The following is a 23,412-nucleotide window of genomic DNA, read 5'->3' as shown; positions in this document are numbered from 1 at the left end:
ACAGGAGCCCTTGGAGCAGGTCCAGAGGAGGCCACCAAGGGGATCAGAGGGATGGAGCAGCTCTCCTGAAGGAAAGGCTGAGAGAATTGGGATTGTTCAGCCTGGACAAGAGAAGGTTTCAGTGTGACCTTTCAATACCTGAAGGGGCCTGCAAGAAACATGGAGAGAGACTATTTACAACAGAGAATGGATTTAAATGAAATAGAGTAGGCTTTGATTAGATATGAGGAAAAACTCTTCCCTGTGAGGGTGGGGGGCCCTGGCACGGATTTCCCAGAGCAGCTGTGGTGCCCCTGGAGGTGTCCAAGGCCAGGTTGGATGGGGCTTGGAGCAACCTGGAATAGTGGGATGTGTCCCTGCCCACAGAACAGGGTTGTAACAAGATCATCTTTAAGGTCCCTCCAACCCAAACCATTCTGTGATTCTCTGATGTGTTCTTTTTTTTTTTTTTTCTTTATGCTCAAGGTTTTCCAGAATCTTTTGCTGCAGTTACAGCAAATACAGAAGTGTTCAATAACTTACCTCAAGCAGACTCTTTCTGGCCCCACTGAAAAATTATTTCTGCAATTAAATTATTTTCCACAGTATTATTCTTCAGGATTCCGAAGCAATCTTCAGCTGAGAATATCTTATTTATACCAAATAAATAGTTATGCTATTAGCTTAAGTACAGACCAATCAAAAATCTATAGCTGAATGAGCACATGTTGATTCCTCCATTCATTTTCTCCAAAAATGCTATACAGGCAAAAAACCCTGCGGTGTTCAGAAGTGCTGAGCACGCAGAACTCTGCTCGGCTGCTGTGCAAACATGATGTGAAGGGCCTCTCAGCTTCAATAATGCCATGCTTTTTTAATTTCATACACAGCTTTCGTCTGCACCCACGCTCGTGGGGACTGGGCTGAAATAGCACCGAGGGAGGAGGAAAAGGAGAATCGCTCGACTCATTCTCATCTTTGTAGCAGCACAAAAACTTCCAAAGGGGAGCACTGTGGTCACAGTTACCCCTGAAATAATTCTCACTGCATCATTTTCTGCTTTAGTTCTCTCTGCGTACAGTGGAGGGGACTAATTAGCTTCCCATGATTAAGAAATATCAGGAATATTAATTAGGGAATGCATCCAGTCCTTTGGATGTTGAAAACATAAAGCATTATTATGGATTGTAACATCTCAATCTGGAGGTCCAAAATCCATACATTTTTTTGTGTCTGATGGTGTTTTCAGGAAAATCACTGTATAAAACATGCACCTTTTTTTTTTCCACCACTGTCAACTATATCATTCCTGACTAATAAAGTACAGGAAGTGGGAAAAAAAATCACTAATAAAATGAGAGGTGCTCATACATGCAGTTATTGTTTTTTATGCCATAATGGAAAGTGTATTTGCATTTCAAATGTTTGTATTTCTGTGCTTTTCTGAATAGGTTAGTGTTCATTTCTACCAAATTTACCAAAAATCCAGATGCAAAATATAAAAAAATACTGAGCATGATTGATTAATCACCTAGATGGCAGCAGAAATGCCATGGGAAAAGGAACTCAGTTAAAGAAAATATACCAAAATTGGCTTGGAGTAATTCATCTGATGAGAGGGCACCGTCTCAAGCTGTGCCAGGGGAGGTTTGGGTTGGACATCAGGAGGAATTTCTTCACAGAAAGGGCGATCAGACATTGAATGGGCTGTCCAGGGAAGTGGGGGAGTCACGGACCCTGGAGGCTTTTCAGGACAGAGTGGATGTGGCACTCAGTGCCACGGTCTGGGTGACAAGGTGCTGTTCAGTCACAGGTTGTACTCAATGATTTCAAACTCTTTTCCAGCGCAGTTGATTCTGAGATTGTGTGACAGGAATTCCAAAGTACAGCCTCACCAGTTAGCTACTTTTCCTAGCGCACAAGAAAGCCTCCCCGAAGTTCACAACAACCATCCTTTCCAGACTTCAAAAAATAAAGCAGTTATACTAGGGAATAATCCCGTATTAAACCCATGAGCCGATCGCTTCTTACACGCCGTAAAACACTCGGGAGATGTGTTACTAATCCCGAAGCGCTTCCGAGGCGCTCGCAGCGATCCCTTCGCTGCCCTGCCGGAGCCCGGCGGCGCGGGGCTGCAATTTGACACGTCCCCACGGAGCCGAGCCGAGCCGAGCCGAGCCGAGCCGGGCCGGGCCGGGCCGGGCCGGGCACCGCGCCCCCCGCGCCCCCCGCGCCCCTCGCCCCCGGCCCCGCGGGAGGCGGCTCTGCCCGCCCGCCCCGCCCGCGCTGACAGGCGGGCGCTGCGGAGGAAGGGGAGGGCGGCCGCCCCGGCCTCACATGACCGCGGCCGCGATGGACGGAGAGCCGCCCGCGGGCACGGCCGCAGGTACGGGGGGATGCGGGGCCGCCCCGCGGTGCAGCCGCGCCCGCCGCGCGCTGCCCGCCCGGGAGCGGACGGGGCTCCGCGCCGGGGCCGGGGCCGCGCTCCCCACCGAACCTGCGGGAAGCGCCGCCGCCTTTCCCCCTTTCCCCCGGGCAGCGGGACCCCGCTGGCCCGGCCCGCCCGGTGGCTGCCCGTGGCCGGGCCGCAGCGCTGCCATTCGGGGCAGGGGGTCCCTCCCGTGCCGAGGTGCGGGGAAGCAGCGGCAGCGCCGGCAGCGCCCGACCCGCTGGGGTTACCTGCCCGGCGGGGCGGCGGGAGGTCTCCCCGGTGGTTGTCCCGGTGGTCTCCCCGGTGATTGTCCCGGTGGTCTCCCCGGTGGTCACCCCGGTGGTGTCCCCGGTGGCCGCAGGCGGTCAGCTCCCCGCAGCCCTTCTGCCGGGCTGGACGCGGACTCGGGGCGCGGTCCAGAAGTTCTCCCGTGGGGAGTCACGCGGCCGAGCGCTCCCTGTGTGCGGCACAAAGTTTTTTATTTTTATTTTTATTATTATTTTATTTCGTGCCTGCTCCTCGCCCGCCCGGGCGCCCTGGAGGCGGCCCCGAGCCTCCCGCGGCGGGTCGGAGGCGGCGGCTCGGGCGCTCCCGGTGCCTCCGCTCCGAGCCGAGCCAGCGGCACATCCAGCGGCGAGAGCACCGGCTCCTGGCGCTGGAGTTGTAGGAGCGTGCAGCTGGCTCTGGGATGAAGAAACTTGAAGGCAAATACTGCCAGCGCTTGTTGCGAAATGAGATGGAGAGAGCTCCTGGGTGAACTGAGGGAATAACATGTTAGACTCCTTTAGCAGTTAAGCTGAAGGAAACTTTTAGAGGGTTCTCTGAAGTTCTCTTTGAAGTGGCTGAACTTTTGTACCTGCTTTGTGCGTACTTTTTTTTTTTTTTTTTTTTTTTTTGCTCAGTTTGGAAAGAAAACTGAGTAGGTAAGCTTAATGCATGGAAAAATGGTTTGGTTGATTATATTTAGGATCCACTTTGAGTTTGCTCTTAGGATCCTCTTGTGAGTTTAGGCCTGTGATGCTCCCAATGCAGATAATGCTTATAAATAAATTATTTTGGAATATTTCTGTCCAGGACTGATGTAACATATTGAACAGCAGCCTTTGTGGAAAAAATGTCCTACTGTACCAAAGAGAGAGCTTGCTCAGGTATGTCTGTTATGGATTTACCATCTGCTTCAGGAGCCTTACAGAGATAAAGCAGTTGTCTCCAAGTAGAGTATTCTTGAACTGATCAACTTCTGGTGATGGTGCTTCCGTACCTTTCTGCTCTACTCAGCCTTCTTTAGAAAACCTGGTTTTCTTTGGCAGAGGGTTTATGATGAACACTGAGAGAGGGTATATAATGATTTTGGCTAAAGAAAAATAATGCTGTTAATGCAGCAATGTTTATTTTATTTTTAGCATCATGATGCAGGTCTCAGAGATCTTTGAAGTTTCACCCCCATCTGTACTTCTTTTTGGAGCCCAGCAGCTTGTCACTGAGTGTTTTGGGAGGATTGAAATATCCAGAGTAATGACAGTCCCAACAGGTATCATTGATGCCCCCCTATAAGGGCACATACAAATGCTGTGGTTTTGATTTAACAGTACTAAAAGCAGAAGTGCTTTAATACAATCGAAGAGAAAAGAAAAAAGGATAACGTCCAGCATGTAGAAGTCAATTTTGCAGAGTGGCTTTTATTGACTTTTTTTTTTTCTTTTGCTTTTACTTCCATGTGAGTCTGTTTTGCAAGGATTGCAGGGAGGTAATCCAGGTGTTGGCTGTGTAGGGGGTGAGGTGTCTTTTCTTCTGATGGTAAAGCTTTTACTGTGTGCTCAGCCCGTGGGAGGGCTGTGCAGCTTACAGACAGTATAATTTGCACATGACCACTGATTTCCCCCACAGTCTTCAAGTTTTATGGCTTGGTGCAGGTTGAGGGAGAAAAATTTACCAGTTCCAGACATGTGGAATTGGTACAAAAGGAGGAGAGCTGTAATGATTGCTTTTCAACAGGATTTGGGATAAGAATCAGCTTGCTCTAACTATAAAATGTGTGAAAAGACCGATGGGAGGCTGTAGGGTCTGGAGTGGCAATGCCATTTTTAATGCTTAAATGCTAACACCAAGCATAATCAGGAGGGTGAGAAACACGTAAGGAAAATGAGAAGCAAAACAAAGATAAACTATTTATTTTTGTGGGATATTCTTGACCTCTGTAAGGATGGTTGGTTGTGGAAACTTGCCAGTTTTGTAGTCAGGCTAAAATGTCCTTGTGAAAGTTTCCCAGAGTAGTTGTTTGGGTTATTCCTTGCTGGGTTACATTTTTGGGTGTGAATTTTTACACTTCCAACCTCTTTTGAAAAATGATAGTTTAGCAGACATCCACTGAGCGCTGGGAACCAGCCCCAGTGAGCGTTTGACTTTTTGTCCCTGTAGTCTTAGGGCACATTCCTCGTTGGATTTTTCTCTGCTAATCCTGTTATTTCTTCAAAGTGGCTGCATCTCACTTTATTGTGTTTGCTGCAGCTGGGGGCTGTGGCTCATGGCTGACTTGTGAATGGAATGTGTCCCTTGTATCCCCAGACTTGGGGAATCAGATGAATCAGTTGATGATCTAACAGCACAGTTAAAAGAACAGGGCAAGAGGCTTAAGGTTAGTTCTTTACACACAGTAAATCTGTGGGGCAAGTTGATGTTGGGGGTTTTTTTTTTTGCTGGAGTATGGGATTGTGGAAATTTGAGAAGCAGCAAGAGGCCTACAGCTGTAGGGGACTGCAGAAATTCAGGTGGTTTTAAAATATTACTAAAGAAATCTTAAATAGTCTCATCTATTTTTGAGTTGTGGCATAACTTCTCTGTTTCATCTTTAGGAGCACCAAGTGCTGAATAACTGTCTTAAACTTACTTGGAAAAAAACACCAAAAAACCCTTCCCAAACCTAAACCAAACAACCTGCAACACCAGCAACAAAAAAAGGGAAATAGAAGAACCTAACCAAAGAAAAAACCCCAGAAAACCCAGACTGACTAGTGCAGGGTACATACTTGGCATCTGTGGTGGTGGTGTTTTGGTTTTTTTAAAGGAGAAAAACAAAATGTTGGAGCCTGTTTCCAGCATCTAATTTTATGACAGCGTGTGCTATTTTATCTTGTTTTGGCATTGGGTAGTTTGTATTTACACGGGAATTGTTGGGAAGGAGAAGGAAGGAGACTCTTAATTAGAGTGAAGCTAAATATGATAACTTTTCTTGTACCCAGTAAGAAATACAGACCTGCTTTCCATGTTGAACACACAGCTTTGCAACACTTAGCTTTGTTAGACTGATTCTTTTGCTTTTCTCCTTTTGAAATAAGAATTTCATAGTTTTAAATTCCTCAAAACAACCCAAACAAGTTGTGTGCAGTTGTCTCAAAAAGTATGTAAAGCCTTTAACAGGAAAAAAAGTTTTGTTTGCTTTTTTTGGTGGTCTTTTTTTTTTTAGGGGGTTTCAAATTATGTACTATTTTAAAAAAATGAGAACTAAGATGGGAATCTGTTTGAATTTGTAGTTGAAATCTGCACCAGCTTTCAGAGAGGCTGATATGGAGGCTGGATTCTGGAATTATGGAGGAATGTTTTTGACATGATAAGGGGGAGAGGCATTTCCATAATTCCTGGGGTTTCTCATGAGAAGACAGAAAGGAAAGGGAAATGCTGATGAACGATATTTACATTGCTGCTTTAATATTCCTGCCCCAGGAGTTGGTAGTGGAGCCCTCACTTTTTCCAGGGAGAAATTTGAGGTATCTGTGCCCAAAACCAGTCAGTTTTCATATTTCCTGTGGGTTGGATCCCCTCTGCTCTGCACAGCTGTGGCCTGTGATGATGGAGGCGAGATCTGAGCTGCTTTTCCTGAAGGTTTTGCTTTCTTACAGACTCCTTTCTCCTTCTAGTAATAATGCTACTAATATAATAAGTAATTCTGTGGCACCAGCTACTTAAGCATGTCTGATAAATTTATCTGATTATTGCCTGGTGTAATAAGGAGTTGGTAGCATCAGCCATCTGTAAAATGGAGATAAGGCCTCCAAATTTGATTGACAGAGCTTAAACAGGGAAGGGAGATCAGTGTTGTGATTTGCCACCTGTGCTTCCAGCCCTGGCATCGCTCTACTGGATGTGCTCACATGTGAAAACTCTGTGCAGCTATCCAGGTACTTGGAATTTTGCTTTGGCTTTCATAAATGCATGATTTTGGAAATTTGGATGGAGGACTCTGGTAACTCCAGGGAAGGCAGATTGCTGCCCAGTTGTATCAGTGGACTATTGAATGTTGAGCACTAACTAAAGCATGAAACACTAACTAAAGCATGAAGTAGAGATAATTTCTATTGCAGTTTTTCTCTGGGTAAGTTTCTCAACTCCCCTCGGTCCAAAGGCTATCTGACTTGTTGCAAAAAAAAAAAAAAAAAAAAAAAGCCAAACAAAACGTATTATGCAGTATTTTCATAGCTGTTTTCTTTTACAACCAAACAAAAACTAGGCCATGCTTTGAATATTTCTTCAAACTTTTAGTCCTTGTCATCTTGTTGTCTTCTTGTTTGCATATGTATGTTTGTATGTATTATTTTTAACTTTTATATCAACTTGTTTTCAATTGTATCAGGCCACTTCCTGGTACCTTATTGACAACAGATTGAGAAACTGCTGTAGCAAAAAGCTGATTTTTATTTTGTCTGCTTCCCAGTGTTCCAGGGGACCATTCCATACCTCCTTTCTGTATCCACTTGCTGCTCTCTCTATATAAACTTTACTAGATAATGATCTGCTGAACCAAAGGGAATGTTTTCAAAATTAGCTGTTCTCCAGCAGAGAGTGCGTGATGGGAAGCGTTAAGTGTTCTGTTACAATGCATGTAAATCCTTTCACTGGCTGAACTCAGGAGCTCATACCAATGAGTTCCCACTATTATCCACCATTCCTGGCCAGGGCTCTTGAGGCTGTTCCCAAACAGGCTCTTTAGTAAGTAGAATGAAAAATGGGCTGAAGAATAGCTCCAGTATATGTTGCTCTGTAGGGTTAGTGTTAATGCCATGATAAGCATTTCCTAAAGCAGGTTAACAGCTGTTCCCAAGTCATTTTATTGTGTTCTCAGAGCTGTGTTTGTGGGTGTAGATTCACTCTAACTGTCTTGTTGATACCAGGCATGCTGAGGTTATTAATTAAACAGTAATTATTCAAACTTGTTTGCATGGTTGTCTGGTTTGTGTGATTTCACACATTTAGACAAGGTAGAGATGTGAAGAAGCTACAGAATATTTCAGGGAGAGCCAATAGTGTGAACTGCTGATAAAGAGAAGACATGTCCCGTAGGTGACTTTTAGAAAGCAAATTTAGGGATAAAAACTGGTGAGAAATTACCAAGAAAAGGGCAACGTGGCTGAACTGTCAAAGGACTGTGGAGTCTTGCCTGGGGGCATCACTGTGTGGATGTCTGCTGGGTAATGGGGTTCAGACCTGTGAGGAACTTCAGAGTCCTCATCATCAGTTTGGTTCTGGGACTTAAAGATGAGACAGTGAGGGTTTCATGATTCACCCTATACATCTTTTCTTCTCATCCATGTCTCTTGCCTGTGGGGTTTCAGGAGTTTATCAGACAATGCTGAGCCCAGTTCAGGGAGTGGTTTGTGCTGTTGTCCAGCAGAAAGATGGGAAGCAGAGACAGTGACTCAATAGGCAGGAGGAAATGTTGTGTTAGTGCAGATTGGCACTGCTTGGGGAATTAGCTGGGTGCATTTTGAGTTCCCCCCTTTGGGGGAGGCCTCTGCAGCATCAGCCAGTGGCTGAGCATCACAGGAGGCTCTGGAATTCCCTGGAGGGAGGTGTGAGTGTGCATTGGAGGAGCAGCAACATCTGCTGTCCCCTGTCACATTTCACTGGTGTGTCTTGAGCAGTTAAACCCAAGACTTAGCAGGGTGGACACCCAGAGAACTGCTGCTCTGGAAATCCAGGATGCCCTGTGCTCTACAGATGTTATCACTTCATCCAGCAATATCCCATGTCAACACTGAATTAGCTTGTATTATTTTACTGCAAATTTCTGGCAGGTAGCTGGAAATTTTTAGGAGCTGCTACATAGGTGGGGTTAGCAGCTGATATGTCTATTAAAGCAGAGGTGTTAAGACTTGCTTCTCTGAGTCACATTAGCAGGAATCTGAAGCCTGATGAGGCATGTGGGATAAGGTCATTTGTCCTGGATTTGGTTTGGTTTCATTAAGTCATTTTATGGAACAAATAGCAAAATGTGTTACGAAGTCATAAATCTGAAGAATTAAAGATTGCTTGTTTTCCCTGTTTATCAGGGCCTAGGGTACATGAAGGAGCAGGTGGGAAATCCTTATCAGGAGGAGGTCAGGGCTTTCAAGTTAAGGCTATGACTTCTTATCTTCCTTGAGTTAATCTGTTACCCAGTTAACAACTTTTTGAACTATGTATCGAAGCTGAAAGAAATGGTCTTTTCTGCTGTATTGTTACTGTGTTCTCAAAATTGCAGATATGTTTAAGAACTTCTGCACAATGGCAAGGAAGGGATAATGAATCCTACCTGGCTTTTCTAGGTACCATTCATCAGTGGATTTGACTTGCTTTATAAAAGAGCTTGTTCACAGTGTGCCTCTTACAGAGAGGAAGCAACCCAGCTGCTCCAGACTGGAGAGCAGAGCTCAGGTATGGGATGAACAGAGCCCAGGGCTGTACCCTCGTTGTTCACACAATTTCCTGTGTGTGGAATGGGTAGAAAAGAAAGGATGGCTTTGAAAAACAATGTAAGCTTAGTTTACAGTCACATAATAGTTGCAGTTATGAAGTCAGGGTGAGAAAACAGGCTGCAGTCAGGCACTTGATAAGAGAACACTGAGTCATCAGCTTTGCCCTTTCTTTGATGTCATTTGTCCTCTGGGGCCACATTCTTAAGACCCATCTTTTTTCACTTCTGCATCTGAGAGTGAGTTACTGTCCAAAGCTGCCCAGTTGTGGTCAAATTCGTTGTCAAAAGCTGTTTTCTCTTCCATTGCTTGTAGCTGGAAAACATAGGTAAGTTTGAAAGATTTTGCCACAGCTTTCTGTGATTGAGAATTGTTGGGTTGGTAGCCCTTATCAGGAACCTTTTCCCTCTGCTTTGGAACTTAAGTATATTGACATAGTAAATTACTGTAATTCACGCTCACTGTAGCACACTGTCACAGAGTTTAATAAAATTATGTCAAATGAAGTGTCTCCTTCCTTTGTAATGATGTGCAAAATTAATGGATTAAATTTCTGCAGTGTGGTAAAATGACACATTTTTCTTTCCTTCCATGAGTTGTTCTAGGCAGGATTCAAAAGTGCTGAGCAAGGGTTTCGTTCATTTTGGCAGATCCTGCTGTGGTGGGAGCTGGACAGACAGGAAATGCAGGCCTCTTAGCTGATTCACAGAACAAATTTGGCCTGTGATTCTTTGCTTGGAGATGTCTCTGACTCGATATAATTGGAGGTGCTCCTGGGTGTTGTGAGCAGGGAGGTACCGGTGATGTGAACGTGTGAGGAGCAGCATAACCTCCCAGGGGAGTGGCCTGCCTGGGCTTCTGGTGGTGTTGCACCACTCTGGCAGCACCAAGCAAAGGAACGGAATATTTTAAGGCTACTTCTTTTACTGTATCTTATCAGGTCTACTGTTTTTTCCCTTTTTGTGTTCTAGATTTGGCAAAGCCTCCAGTAAATGAACCAAGGGAAGCGGAACAGTTTCTAATGCAGACGCCCCAGGGAAATCCACTGCTGCTTTCCCACACCCTCCAAGAGCTATTGAGCAAGGACAGCGTGCAGGTGGAGCTTATACCTGAGAAGAAGGGACTTTTCCTGAAACATGTGGAATATGAGGTTTCCAGCAAGGTAATGTGAACAAGCTTTGGGCTTGCTGAGAATGTATCCTCCTCAGAATGTCTGTGCAGTTTCTGCTGGTGAAGTCCTGAGAGATTTAGATGTGCTGGGTGATGCTGGCTTTAAGTAGACCAGTTGTGTGGGCTGATTTTTAATGCAGTAGCACTGGGCCATCCTGACTCTGCAGCATGGAACATCTAACTGAGCTGTGAAGGATGATCTGCAAGTTCACTTGCTTGAAATCTGAGCTCTGTACAAAAGCAGGTTTATGACAATGGAAACGGAACCATTTTGTAACAAATTGGCGTAGGCAGCTAGATACCTCAAACCAATTTGAGCTAGTGAAGAAATTGCATTTACAGTGCAAAAAAAAAAGAATTGTGGAGGTGCTGCTGTCTAAGCTGTGCAGTGATTTATCCCCCTGGTTAATTGCAGCGATTCAAGTGCTCGGTGTACAGAAGATACAACGACTTTGTGGTGTTCCACGAGATGCTGCTGCAGAAGTTCCCCTACCGCATGGTGCCAGCACTGCCCCCAAAGAGAGTGCTGGGAGGTAAACCTGCATCTGCATTTTGGGCTCCAGGGGGTTTGCTTCGTGGTGCAAGCATGATACTGTTGAAAATAAGCGTTTAAAAGATTGAAAGTCTTGGCTTCTGCTTGCCTCAGACAACTTTGAGTTTGTAATACACAATTCAGAGGCGTGAATTACGGCCATGCTAGAAATTCCTATAGGAATGCAAAATTTCAGTGGGGTTTCTTCCTTTGGAATTTCAGTATTGAATGATTTTTCTTAATAAGATTTTAGGTGTAATTCTACACAAGAGCATGGCAGAGTTGCAGATACTGCTTCTTAGAAAAACAGGTTGTGATGATCATTGGTTAGTGGTGGACATGGCAGTGTTAGTTTAACAGCTGGATTCAGTGATCTTAAAAGTTCTTTTCCAACCTAAAAGGAATCTGTGTCAGTTCATTCAAGTATGCTTTAGCAGTTAGACTAGAAACCAAGTAGCCCAAGACAGAAAGCAATCAAAGCTGTGATTTTTTCATTAATCTCAAATATTGACACTGGTTTTAGGCATTTATTATTTCAGAAGTTGTATAACTGTATAAAATCCTGTCTTGTTTATACTTTGTGTGTGAAAGAACAAGCTTTTCAGTGTCTTCTCTCCTGCCCATGGTGCTAAGCTCACTATGTTTCAACAAATAATTGATTTCAATTGAGAAGTCCATGTATTGCTCCAGTAAATCAGAATTGGTAAACAGTGAGCAGAACAGGGTCTATATTGAATTGGAACAAAGCAAAATCACACCCCTGAAAAGCTTCAATGGTAGTACATTCTTATGATCGGATGTGAATTGCGAAGACTTTTTGGGAGGTTGTGAAACCCATGGGTGAGTTTAACCTGATTCAGTGTTCTCAGCCAGAATTTCCACTTCATGCAACACATGTGAGGAAAGACCTTCTCTGATTAATCTCAGTGGGCAGAGGATGCTTGGAAGAAGTTCTGTTACTTGTCAGGCATTTTTATTTCCTTGCATTGCTGCTGTGTTGATATTTCCCTGCATTCACTGGTGCATTTCTCCTCACACATACCATAACTTCAGGAAAAGAACTGATAGGATTCGTTGTCAGACTGTGCTAGGAGAACAGTTCTAATACAGTGCAAAGCTGTGATAAGGCAGAGTGTTGTTTGCCTTTAGTCCAGTGACTGTAGAAGAACTGTGGAAGTGGGCTTAATGGAAACTGCAAACAGGAAAAAGGAAAGAGAATGGGTATTTCTTGTTTCTGAGTAGATGAATGGACTGATAAATGGTGTTGCAGGACAGAGGATTTGATGGATTAGTATAGATGTGTGACTCTTGGAGCCTCCAAGTCCCAGACCTGGATGGCCCAAGCTCTGTGCCGTGTCCCTCTGCTGAGTTACACGGATCCCAGTGGGGGTCTGTCAGATGGAGATGGATGACCTGCCCTGCTCGTTTGGGGGACAGCAACCACAGAGGCAGATCCTGTGGGAATTGTGTGCACGACTTCAGAAATGTCTGCGTAGGTTAAGGGTGAGCAAAGCGAAATCAAGATCTGCAACCCCAAAGGCAGAAAAATGAATTGGTGGGTGGTGCTGTACTGAGGATCACCTGGGAGAGTCCTCACAGCCAGCAAACTGCCAGCTTAAAGCTGTGGCAAAAGAGTAAAAATCCTTCATGATATGGGAGTGTTGTCATGCATAAGAGCATTCCTTCAATTTCTTTCTATTTTCTGCTTTCTTTTTCTTTAATCTTTGATTTTTTTATTGTTCCTGAAGAACTCCAGGAACTTTGATTTACTTCCTTATTGAAGTTATTGCCAGATTGAAATTCTTCCTGTTTCAGCAAGAGGAACAGATTTTTTTTAGTTTGACAAGTAAAGACTCTGCATGGATGTACTGCAGGCTGCTGTGCAAGTCTTCCAAAGTACTTTTTGACATCTTGCATGAAAAGAATGGATGCTGATCTCAGGAATCCCAAGACAGGCTGGGATATCCTCTGTGGAATTGATTCAGGGGAAGAAGAATCTCTGTAGGCCCATAGTTTGTAAGTGGAGGTTTCAGGCCTTAGGCTTGGTTGTTTGTCCCTCCTCCCTGACCTACCCTGTGGAAATAACCTGGCGTAGCTATGTATGCTGGGTTTTGGTAAGAGGTAAAGAACATTTGACAGAATATTTGTTGAGGTGGTCAGTCTGAAAGGTCTGGTCTTGGGAGCTGACAGACTATTGCTGTCCATTCTTTGGTTTTTGTTGCAGTGCTTCCTTTTTTCTTTCTGAGATGTCATGTGAGGGACGTTATCCGAAATCTCATGTTTCTTCCTGCAGCTGATCGTGAGTTCATAGAATCGAGGAGGAGAGCGCTGAAGCGATTTATCAACCTGGTGGCTCGACATCCCCCCTTCTCAGAAGATGTGCTCTTGAAACTCTTCCTGTCCTTCAGTGGCTCAGTGAGTGTTTGTTAGCAATAGTCCTGAGCTTGCAAGTCTGGCTGTAACTGCCTCGCTGGGCACAGCGTCCAGGATTGCTGTTAACCTGCATGGGTTTGCTCCCTGGGATGAAGAGAATTTTCTCTCAGTAGGTGTTTCCACAGTGGAAAGTGGAAAGTAATTTCACTGAATGCCAGGAGTGTAGTATTTTGAAAATTATAACTGTTCTTAGGGGAACAGAGATTATGCTTTTCCTTAAATTAAGTCTAACCTGGGTAAAGCTGTATCTGCTGAGTTGTGCCTTGCTGCTGCAATAGATCTGAGACCTGCATGAACTGCCTGTGTTTGTTCATGCTCATTTGATTCTTTATTTTTTCCAGGATGTACAGAATAAGCTAAGGGAATTGGTCCAGGGAGTAGGAGATGAATTTGTGACTTGCAGATTAGCTACCCAGGCCAAGGTATGTATATGAATTTCTTGCAACATATTATTCTGGTTTAAATGCCTTTCTTCCCCAGGTGCTTCAGTTATGGCATTTGTGCAGTGATGGACACCTTAAGTAGGAGATATTTGTTTCCAGAGTTTGAAGGACTTGTAATTTTATTGAAAACATCAAATAAAATTTTGACTCTTAAGGGCCTGATATTTCTAGCTAAATTCTGGCTCATGAATATGATATAGATTAAACAATGAGTCCTGCTCAGAACATGTTTCTCTGTAATTACTTGTACTTGCATAACAAATAAATGCACAAATTGCACAATTTAGAAGGTAATGTGTAGATTGATGTCTTTCCCTTGTGCTCATGCCCTCATTCTGTCTGTTCTCTCCCTGTGGGAGAGATTTAGACTGTTATGGAAAAGCTAGTTATAAGTTCTCCATATATCTGTTTATCCCAGTGATTACTGCTATGACAAGTTTTAACTACACATCCACTGTGTTCATTGAGCAATTGCAAAGCAAGTTGTTGTTCAGGTTCCTGCAGTGCTTGCAGAAGGTTTTGCAACTGGAGCTTAATTCAGGCTTTTACCAGTGATAAACTGGTGAAAAAAAGCTGAACTTTCAGTTTGTGCTTGACTTTACTGGATGGGGAGTTACCAGTAGGATCAGATCAGAACTTGTAAGCTTGAAACCTCACAAACCTTCTTTTAACTACATTGGAGAATTGCAGATTTTGCCCACTCTGTCTATGCTGGGTATTTGAACCCCTTTCTGCCTCTGAAAATTAGGGCTGTTTGTGTGACATGTGACTTGGACACCTAAATGGGAAACTGATCTCTGCAGAGTTGTTAGAGCACAGTGGAAGAGTGTGAGCACAGGAGGGAAGCCTGCACCTCTGCAGACTGTGGCGTGCCTCTGATTTATCCACCAGTAATCCCTCTGTACTCCTTCAGGACTTCCTCCCAGCTGACATTCAGGCCCAGTTTGCTGCCAGCAGGGAGCTGATCAGAAATATTTATAACAGCTTTTATAAGCTCCGGGACCGCGCGGAGAGAATCGCTTCCCGAGCCATCGATAACGCCTCCGACCTCCTCATATTTGGGAAGGAGCTAAGGTAGGCTTGGAGCAACAGGATTGCTGATTTCTACTGTTGGTTAGACCTTAAAACTGCTGTGAAGTTTACCTGCAAATGGTTTGGTAAAAAGGGGTGTTTCAGTGCATGTGGTAGGACATAATCAATTTTCCTTCTATAAAAGAAGGAAATACACACTTTTCACCAAGGCTGCATTCTGTAGAGTGAGGAATGAAGACAGAAATACCTTCACATTTAGGTACTTGTGTTATTGTCTCTCTCCCCAGTATGTACACAGTTTACTCTGCATTTGTGATAGGACAGTAGTAGCTCAGCACTGTGGGCTTTTTGGACAGATTTGAAGCTGCTCTCTGCAAATATCTTTATCTGCTCAGTGGAATTTGTCTCCTAGATGTGACCGTTGCTTTTCTCCTTGCAGTGCTTTGGGCTCAGACACTACTCCACTTCCTTCCTGGGCTGCTTTGAACAACAACACATGGGGGACTCTGAAACAAGCCTTGAAGGGTCTGTCTGTTGAATTTGCACTTTTGGCAGATAAGGCTGTGCAGCAGGTGAGTCCTTTACTTTTGTCCATTTTTTTTTCCTTTTTGTAACATGAATGAAGTACACTGCTGCCCTAAATTTTATCTTGAATCAGGAGCTCTGTGGACATAAGCTCTTCAAGAGTTAAGAGGGAGACTGCAGTTCAAACTCACATTCTCAACCAACAGCCTGCTTGTTCAAGCTTGTGTGAAATACCTGGACTGTGTTTAAATGGGGAAAAAATGTAACAGGCAATGGAAAGGAAGGAAAAATCTGCTTTCCTTCTTACTTTTAAATGGTTACTGCATACATTAAGTTCACTACTAGGACGAGCTGTCCAAAAGTCCTGTGTTCCATGTTATTAATCTGCTACAGAGAACCTAGAATAACTTACTTCTGAATCAAGTTTTCCCATTCATGTACTTAAACATTACATGAGAATCATTCAGACAGAAGCATCACATTCCAGTTTAAGTGTACAGTGTGGTAATGACTGTCAGAATGATGTGAGAACACGACAGTCTGGGAAGGAAAAGTAATAGTTTTGTCTTCAGTGCTCTTCATCTCATTGTGTTAAAACAGTCAGTGTGCTTTTGTAGATCAGTCAGGCCAGGTCTCTTTCTCTGGAGTTTATGCTCCAGAGAGCTCTATTGATACAGGAAGAAAAGAGTATTCTATAAAATAAAAAAATTGGCAGTGAAATTTGTCTTGGTGTCTCATCTCTGCCTTCTGATGCATGAACTATTACGGGGAACATGCAGGTATTCAGAGTTTTAATGGATTAGTTATCTTGTAGGAAGGGAAGATGAAAGATTGGAGGAATCTGCAAGAGCAAGGAATTCCAGGCAGAGTGCGCTGAAAGGACTGACACACAGGCCTGTGAAACCAACTCCTCTTGTTCTAATGATCAGTCAGTTGGAAAAGCTGTTCCTGCCTCAGTCAGGTCTTTGTTCTGCACACTGAAGACTAAACACTCCAGTGCCATTGGAGAGATTTTTGATGCAGTTGTGTAAGCACTGATGTGCCCTGGAGAGAGCACTGAGAGCCTGCGTGGTGGGGGGGGGTGAAGGGCTGTGATGCCAGGCTTACGTAAAATGTACTTTTTCCTTGTTTTCTAGGGTAAACAGGAAGAGAATGATGTGGTGGAGAAGTTGAACCTTTTCCTGGATTTACTCCAGTCCTATAAAGTGAGCTCTGCTGTTCTGCCAACAAGAAAGTTGTTTAGAGCAAGTTTGTGCTCTTTAGAGGGTGTAACGCCAACTGGATGGAAAACTGTCTGTGAGGCCAGTTCAGAGGCAAACTGGGCATCTGGCAGAGGGAGGGGAGTGGCTGTTGGCCACAAGGAGCTCTGTAGCCTTCCTGATAGCTCATCTGATGAGAACTTGCCAAAGAGCAAAAACAAATTTGACTGGTTAAACTGTATGGATTCACTAACTTTTTGGTTTTAGATTTGGCTGCTTTTGAGTCAAAGCAGTGAACTAGATTGCTACTGATTTGCTCATGGAGACATGAGTTCAGTTATGAATGAAAGGATTTTGTTAATACTAATCTTCTGGTCAGCTGTACGTGGCAGCCTTTCCTGACATTCCCAGGCCAAGAGTGAATTTGAAGGACTTGAGCCAGCACTTTAATTAATTGCCAGCACTTAATACTGAAAAGGTCAGAAAAGATAAGGGGCCTGATAAGATCCAGAATGTTGGCAGAAGTGATGCTCCAGGTTGCCTCTTGAGCTCACTGGTCTGGGTTCAAGCAGTTTTGTTTCTTAAATTCTTAGCTACTGGCATTTTTTGACCCACTTGAAAACAAAAGAGCAAAAATCTGCAGCGTAGAAACAACACTAAGTGTGACCACACGTGTGTGTTCCTGATGTACTTTGCTGTGTGTTGGCTGACTCTTGGCTCCACTGCTGTTTCCTTTTCCCATAAAGGACCTGTGTGAAAGGCATGAGAAGGGGGTATTGCACAAGCACCAGCGAGCGTTGCACAAGTACAGCATGATGAAGAAGCAGATGATGAGTGCCACTGTGCAGAACAAAGAGCCAGAATCGGTGGAGCAACTGGAGTCTCGGATTGTGGAGGTAGGGCAGGCACCTGAGAGCCAAGGGTGGGACTGGGCTCTGTAATGGTGCTGCTCTGGAACTCAGCCACATTTGCAGTTTTTGGACTGAACGGGTAGCCTGTACTTTGGGAAATCTGTGCTACCTGCTGTGCCATGTGCAAAATGTGTTGCTTTTCCTCAACACTTGTTACTGGCTCTCAGGCAGCATGTCATTTGCAGGAGCTGTGGGAAGCAGCAGTCTGCATGATGGAAAGGGCAATTCCTGTGGTATCAAATGGGTCCAGGAACTGCCTTTTTAGGGTTTTGGTTTGTGTTTGAATTGCTGGTATGGGGAGGAATGTTTCTCCTTTCTCCCATCCTCTTCCTGGTCACCGGGTTCCTCTTCTTTCAGCAAGAAAACGCGATCATAACCATGGAGCTGCGGAATTACTTCTCCCTGTACTGCCTGCACCAGGAGACACAGCTCATCCACATCTACCTGCCTCTCACATCTCACATTTTGGGGGCCTTTGTCAACTCCCAGATTCAGGGTCACAAAGAGGTGAGTTCTGGACTGTGTCCTTTTTCTCAAAACACGAATGAGAATTTGAATAGATTTGTTTTCACCCATTGGCCTTCGTCCTCTAATCATCTGTGCAGTTGGGCTCTCTCTTAACTAAGGAAGTTACCTGAGGTTTTTCCACTTTGGAGTGAAGATCAGGGTTGACTTCTAACCCCTCTAAAAGACGGTATCTTCTTGCAGCAAGTTTGTTTGCTTCTTTTATTTTCTCATCTGTAGCTGGCCCTACCCTGTGAGTAGTTGAAGAAGACCCAACCATTCAGTGTCTACTCTGTAATGAATGATGTGTTTGCTAGATTAATCTGGTTTTTTGTTGAGTTACACAATATATTGTATGACAAGAAAATTTTCCAGGTTTTGATCTAAAACTTAGAAACTCCTTTTTGTTAAACCCTAAATATGGCCTTTAACATTCCCTATATACAAACTTTCTTGCTTTGGTTATATTTGAAAAGTGTCTTGTCCTTCAGCTCCCTTCCATCCCTTCAGTGAAGGAATTTGATGAAGGGAAATCTCCCTTCCATACAGGCTCAGGAAAATGTTCATGGAGCTGCACTGGTCTGACAGGAACCTTCTGGGTCCATTGAACTTCCTGAAAATACTTCAGCATATTTGTGTTGTGCTTCTGAGTGCCTGAGACTGCTGCTAAAATTCTGTGTGGTGAGATTGTTACCTGCTGTGTGGTCATGTCTGCTTTCTCTCCTTCTCCACTCACAGATGAGTAAAGTTTGGAATGAATTGAAGCCGAAGTTGAGCTGCCTTTTTGTGGGATCCAGCAGTATGCCAACTCCACCACTGTCACCTCCAGAGGGAAACTTCTTTTCCAATTAATGTTCCAAGCATCCCCCACGGAGCAAGAAGGGCAATCAACGAAGGGGTGGGACCTCTACCTCCAATGAATCCTCCAAACAGCTATTTTTTTTTTTTTAATATTGCTGCTTTGAGCTGCTCTCTGATTTAGACAGACTGGATGTGGGGCAGAACATATGGATATAGAGACAATTTTGTAATATTGCAATGCCCTGGGGCAGAGCTGATGTTCATTATCCTGCAGACACTCCTCATGGGGTCGGGACATGGCCTGGCACAGCCAGTGCTGCAGGGTTTGTTGTTGCTGAGGCCTCTGCATCTTGTACTAACAGTCCTCCAATCATGTTTATCTGCAGCTGTGCTGACACATCTCTGCACGTCTCTGAAGTGCTGAGATGAACAGGATAGCTGAAGCACTTGCTTGTAGTGGAGATAAATTGCTTTTTTTATACCTTGGAGGGCCTGTGTTAGGGACATGTGTGCATAAGGAAAGCTGAAAGCCATCCCCCATCCCATTGTAGGTGTCTGGATTTGATTTCTTACTGCTAGACCTTAGCACAAAATGAATGAAGTGGTTGGATTTTGTAACCCAGCTGGGCAGGGGTCAGTGCTGCTCTGTGACAGGGATTTTCCTGATGGTGCTGGATGGACTGTATTGTCAGTTTGTTTCCCTTCACGGCTGAAGGGCAGCCTGGGGACTTGCTCATATTTTTCAGTTTGGGGCCAAAGACACTGGGTTCAGGAACTCAGAGGAGTTTGCCTGGCATAAATGAGAAAATAATTGAGTAAAACATTCCTTAATTGTAAACCACTTGTACTACAGGAGTGGAACAGCTACAAGGTAGCTTGTTTATTTCTTCTGGAGGTTCTGACCTCCATCTGGTGAGTAGCAGTTCAGATCTGTTGGAGAGCTGCTGACCCAAAGGCTGGTGTTTTCTTTGGTGTAATATCAGAAGTATCCTGTTGCACCAGCAGGCTGGAACACAGTGCTGATAAAGTTCATTAGCAAAAATTCAGTATTATCAGGATGTTACTGTCATTCTTCCTGGCTGTGGGTAGCATTGCAGTATGCTTGTTTGTGAAGGAGAGTAGACAAATAGGTGGAAGTTGTCATCTCTAAAAACACCACAGCACTCGGTAATGGGGTTTTCAGAATGGTTTGTGGTTGTGATAAAGGGACTAAACATTCCCCACTTTGCATCTCCAGTGGCTCTGCCTTGGGAGGCACAGGGGGAGAACGTGCATATCGTGTTACCTCAGGGGAAATGGTGCACATTCTCCAGAGAAACTGATAATCAAACTGCAAACGTCTGCACAAAACTCTGTGTGAACAGCACTCCCTGAACCTAACTTCTCTGGGGCCAAAATAGCTTCCAAAGGGGAATTTGTGACTTGGCTTCTTAGCATTTTCCTTGAATGGGTAAAAAAGGAAGCACATTAACAAGGATGAGTGCTTGCTGTTAAATCGGAACCATTACAGTATTTTCCCACTGGGGAACTTCCCCATTATCAGGAAATATATTTAAATCTTCCAATCACAAAAGCTTTTTTGTTTTGTTTTTTTTTTTTCATTTAGAAATTTCAATGCAACATGAAACTCTTCCTAGCCCAGGTGGAAATTCTGGATTAGTTTCTTCAGCTAGGAGCAAGATAAGTTATTTGCCCGGTTTCAGGAGACTGAATAACCATTACTCACACTCCTCAAAATGGAGTAAATACACTGCTATGGGTGAATTCCTTGAATGCTGGGCCTTAAGCAGTGTGTAGCCAACCTTGCACACATTGCATTAAAGAGCTTTTTCCAACAATTCAAATATTAACTCACTTTCCTCCTGCACATGGGCCTTGTCCAGTGAGACAGATGAACTGCAAATGGCTGTGACAGATTTGATTCTCTCCTGGAGATTTCCTAAGTGATGCAGAAGTAATTCTGCTCACAAGCTGGAGCAAACTGTCAGGGGAGGGAAATGTTTCTACAGTCCAGTTACAGAGAAGATATAATCTCAGGCATGGTACAACAGGTTTTTTCTGCTTGACCTTGTCTTGATTAGGAAGATGGTTTGTGGTTCAAGTGTGGAAAGTGTGTTACCAGACTTTTCCATGCTCTTCACTCCTGGCATTATCAGAAGGTGCTGGCTGGTTATGGCTGGCTTAGTCTGAGCACCCATCCTCCTTTACTTGTTTGCCTGATGTGGTGAACAGTGAAATTGAGAAAATACTGTATGTTTTGGGGCAAGATCTGACAATTTATGATGGGTCTCATAAGTTACTTGTTTGACTGGACAGTGTTCTATAAGAGTGCTTGCAAAGGATCAGCCTGAATGGAACTTTGCATTTCTCACTTCTAGAAAAACATTACAATTTTGAACTTGATTTAAAATCAAAAAACAACCCCCCAAAAAGCAAACATCAAAATGACATTAGGGCTTTAGACTAACTCCTCTTTCCTGTTCACCTTCAGGCAGAAATTGTACAGTCCTAGTGCAGAGACTGTAACAATAACAGACACCCCACAGCACCTATAAAGAAACTGAAATTACCTTGTTTTGAGAAACACCCCATGCCTCCATTGTCAGCCCATGTGTGTCTTTGAGGAGAGTTTTGGGGGTGGGCTTTTCTTGTTTTGGTTTTACTCTGTTCACCAGATATTTGAGAACTGAGGCCCAGTATTCTCAAAGCTGATCCAGCTGCTGGCACTTTCAGAGTTTATTTCATACTGGACTGTCAAGCTTCTGTCTCATTCCTGAACACATGCAGACACTATTTCATACAACCCTTAGTTTGCAAACCTTTCTTTTGAGAGACTGGTCAGTGTGCAAATAGCACTGTTTGTTTACCTCAATGTGTGAGGGATTTCCTTACTGTCTTTGTTCTGTTCAGTTTATGGATCTGTCAGACTTGGAGGGCAGCATCAAGTACAGCTTACTTCCTCCAGAGGGAAGCAGCAGAGACTCCAAGGATCCATCAAGCTGTTTGTCTGTCCTAGCCAATGTGGGGAAAACAGTTGTAGTTACCTCCCTGCTCTTGCCTTCTGCAGTAAACACTAACCAAGCCAGACTAATTGAGGAGTGTGTGCTGCCTGTCTGAGATCTGATGCTCCTGTAAGATGCAGTGCCAAAGTGTTAATGTGCTTTTGTGAATGGAAGCTTTTCTGTGTGTGCTTGAGGTCAGGGGACTTTGATGTGCTCAAAGGAGTGATGGCAGAAAAGCCTGCAGTGTCTGTCAGAGCAGTCCTGGAGGTACCAGGGTAGTAAACACCTGAGACCTTGAAAGGCTGCCTGAAAATTGTTCTCTGAAAAGGACTCTATGTTTTGTCACTCCTGAGGGCTTCTCCACTTCCAGCTGTGAAGTGGGAATATACAAGCTTTTTGTCAGTATCGTGTTGAGAGGCTCAAGACTCTATTTACAATACCTTAAATCTTGTATCCTTCTTTCCCTCTCCTTCCATCTTCCTGGTGAGTTGCTCCTCCTAAGTTGTAAAGTGTTCAACGGTGCCTTGCTACATTCCAGTGCTTTTAACTCTCCTTTAACCGTGGAAGGATATAATTCCTGGAATTTGTAACAGGTGAATTTACACTCTTCAGTTTGTGCTGTTTAAAGACAAAGATCACCAGCTGGGGACAGAACTTACTTAAACCATGTCAGTCTCATGACAGCAGGAGCAGTAACATCCCAGCTCTTTGACAAGAGCTAAAAATCAGGGTTGGGGAAGCACCTTCCTGAAAGGACTCACCTGACTGCAGAGGGGATAACAGAAGTGCAAGCTTGAGCCATGCTTGTTTTTTTCCTACCCAAACTTCTGGAGGAACAGAAAGTAATTCTGTGTGATTATCACATGGTTTGTGGTTGTCACAGCAATTTACAGTTTCTATCAGGAAATAAACCAAGGTATTTAACAGGTATTGGCTGCCAGTCATGCCCTTTCCTACCATGCAGTAAGGTCCTACACTCTGTCAAAGCTGCTTGTCCTTTTGTGCTTATTCTATTTGCCCCAAACCATTCTCTCTGTTCGAGCAGCCAGGAACCCTCACTGCCAGGTCAGAAGCAGAGGTGGGTCTCAAAACCTCTCTAAATAAGTGTGCAGCACAAAAGGTAAAGTAAGGTTTTAAGGTGTAATTCATCCTAGGTCTGAGCTGTGGCTTGCTGAGCAGATGAAGAACGATGTGTTTGAGTGGTATAAATTTTTCAAAACTGCTGGAAGGAGACAAGAAACAAACATAGTTCAGAGGGTGTGAATTTTGCCTGCCTGGAATATCCTGTATCTTTGCTTTGCTCAAATAGCCTTATGTATGAAGCACTTTATTCAAATGCAGGAATTAAAGAACTATTACAGCTGGTAGACTGGAAATGTTTACAGATCCTACATGACATTCCAAGATTCTATCTGTAAGTGTTACATGTTGTAAAAGTGTTTGAAAAAAGGAAAAAAAAAACAACCCAACTTGTGTAAGAAGTTACATATGTGATGTGTTATTTCTGGCATGATTGGATTAAACTTGTGCTGCCCACCATGCTGGGTTGGGCTGACATCAGTGCTGAGCAGTCACCTGCTCCTGCCCTGGGACAAAACCTGCAGCCCTAGGGGATGGAACTTTGTAACAGAAACTTGCTGGAAGTTGAATTGATTCAGACATTTTTACCTGAAATGCTCAGATAGTTTGACTTCACAGCAGGAGCTGCAACAGTGAAAGCTGGGC

General features: G+C 44.1%; 1 protein-coding gene across 5 annotated transcripts; it reads left to right on the top strand.

The window, feature by feature from the left end:
• Window positions 1-2,242: 2,242 nt before the first annotated feature.
• Window positions 2,243-23,172, top strand: SNX8 (sorting nexin 8). Of its 5 annotated transcripts, XM_064389777.1 has the most exons (14): window positions 2,303-2,365; window positions 3,485-3,558; window positions 3,814-3,941; window positions 8,989-9,097; window positions 10,107-10,297; window positions 10,721-10,838; window positions 13,131-13,252; window positions 13,612-13,692; window positions 14,627-14,787; window positions 15,185-15,317; window positions 16,407-16,475; window positions 17,216-17,365; window positions 17,738-17,887; window positions 18,623-23,172. In XM_064389777.1, the coding sequence occupies exons 5-14, from the start codon at window positions 10,157-10,159 to the stop codon at window positions 18,734-18,736; spliced, it is 1,239 nt and encodes a 412-aa protein (XP_064245847.1). In that variant the 5' UTR covers window positions 2,303-2,365; window positions 3,485-3,558; window positions 3,814-3,941; window positions 8,989-9,097; window positions 10,107-10,156; the 3' UTR covers window positions 18,737-23,172. The 5 variants fall into 5 exon arrangements, with proteins under 5 accessions (XP_064245845.1, XP_064245846.1, XP_064245847.1 ...); XM_064389774.1 differs by lacking the exon at window positions 8,989-9,097; XM_064389778.1 differs by lacking the exon at window positions 3,814-3,941 and having other exon boundaries at window positions 2,340-2,365.
• The last annotated feature ends 240 nt before the right edge of the window (window positions 23,173-23,412 follow it).

This window comes from Passer domesticus, chromosome 15, assembly GCF_036417665.1.
Source record: "Passer domesticus isolate bPasDom1 chromosome 15, bPasDom1.hap1, whole genome shotgun sequence".
Taxonomy (NCBI): domain Eukaryota; kingdom Metazoa; phylum Chordata; class Aves; order Passeriformes; family Passeridae; genus Passer; species Passer domesticus.
Note: the sequence above shows the minus strand (reverse complement) of the source record. Positions and strands in the feature narration are given on the sequence as shown.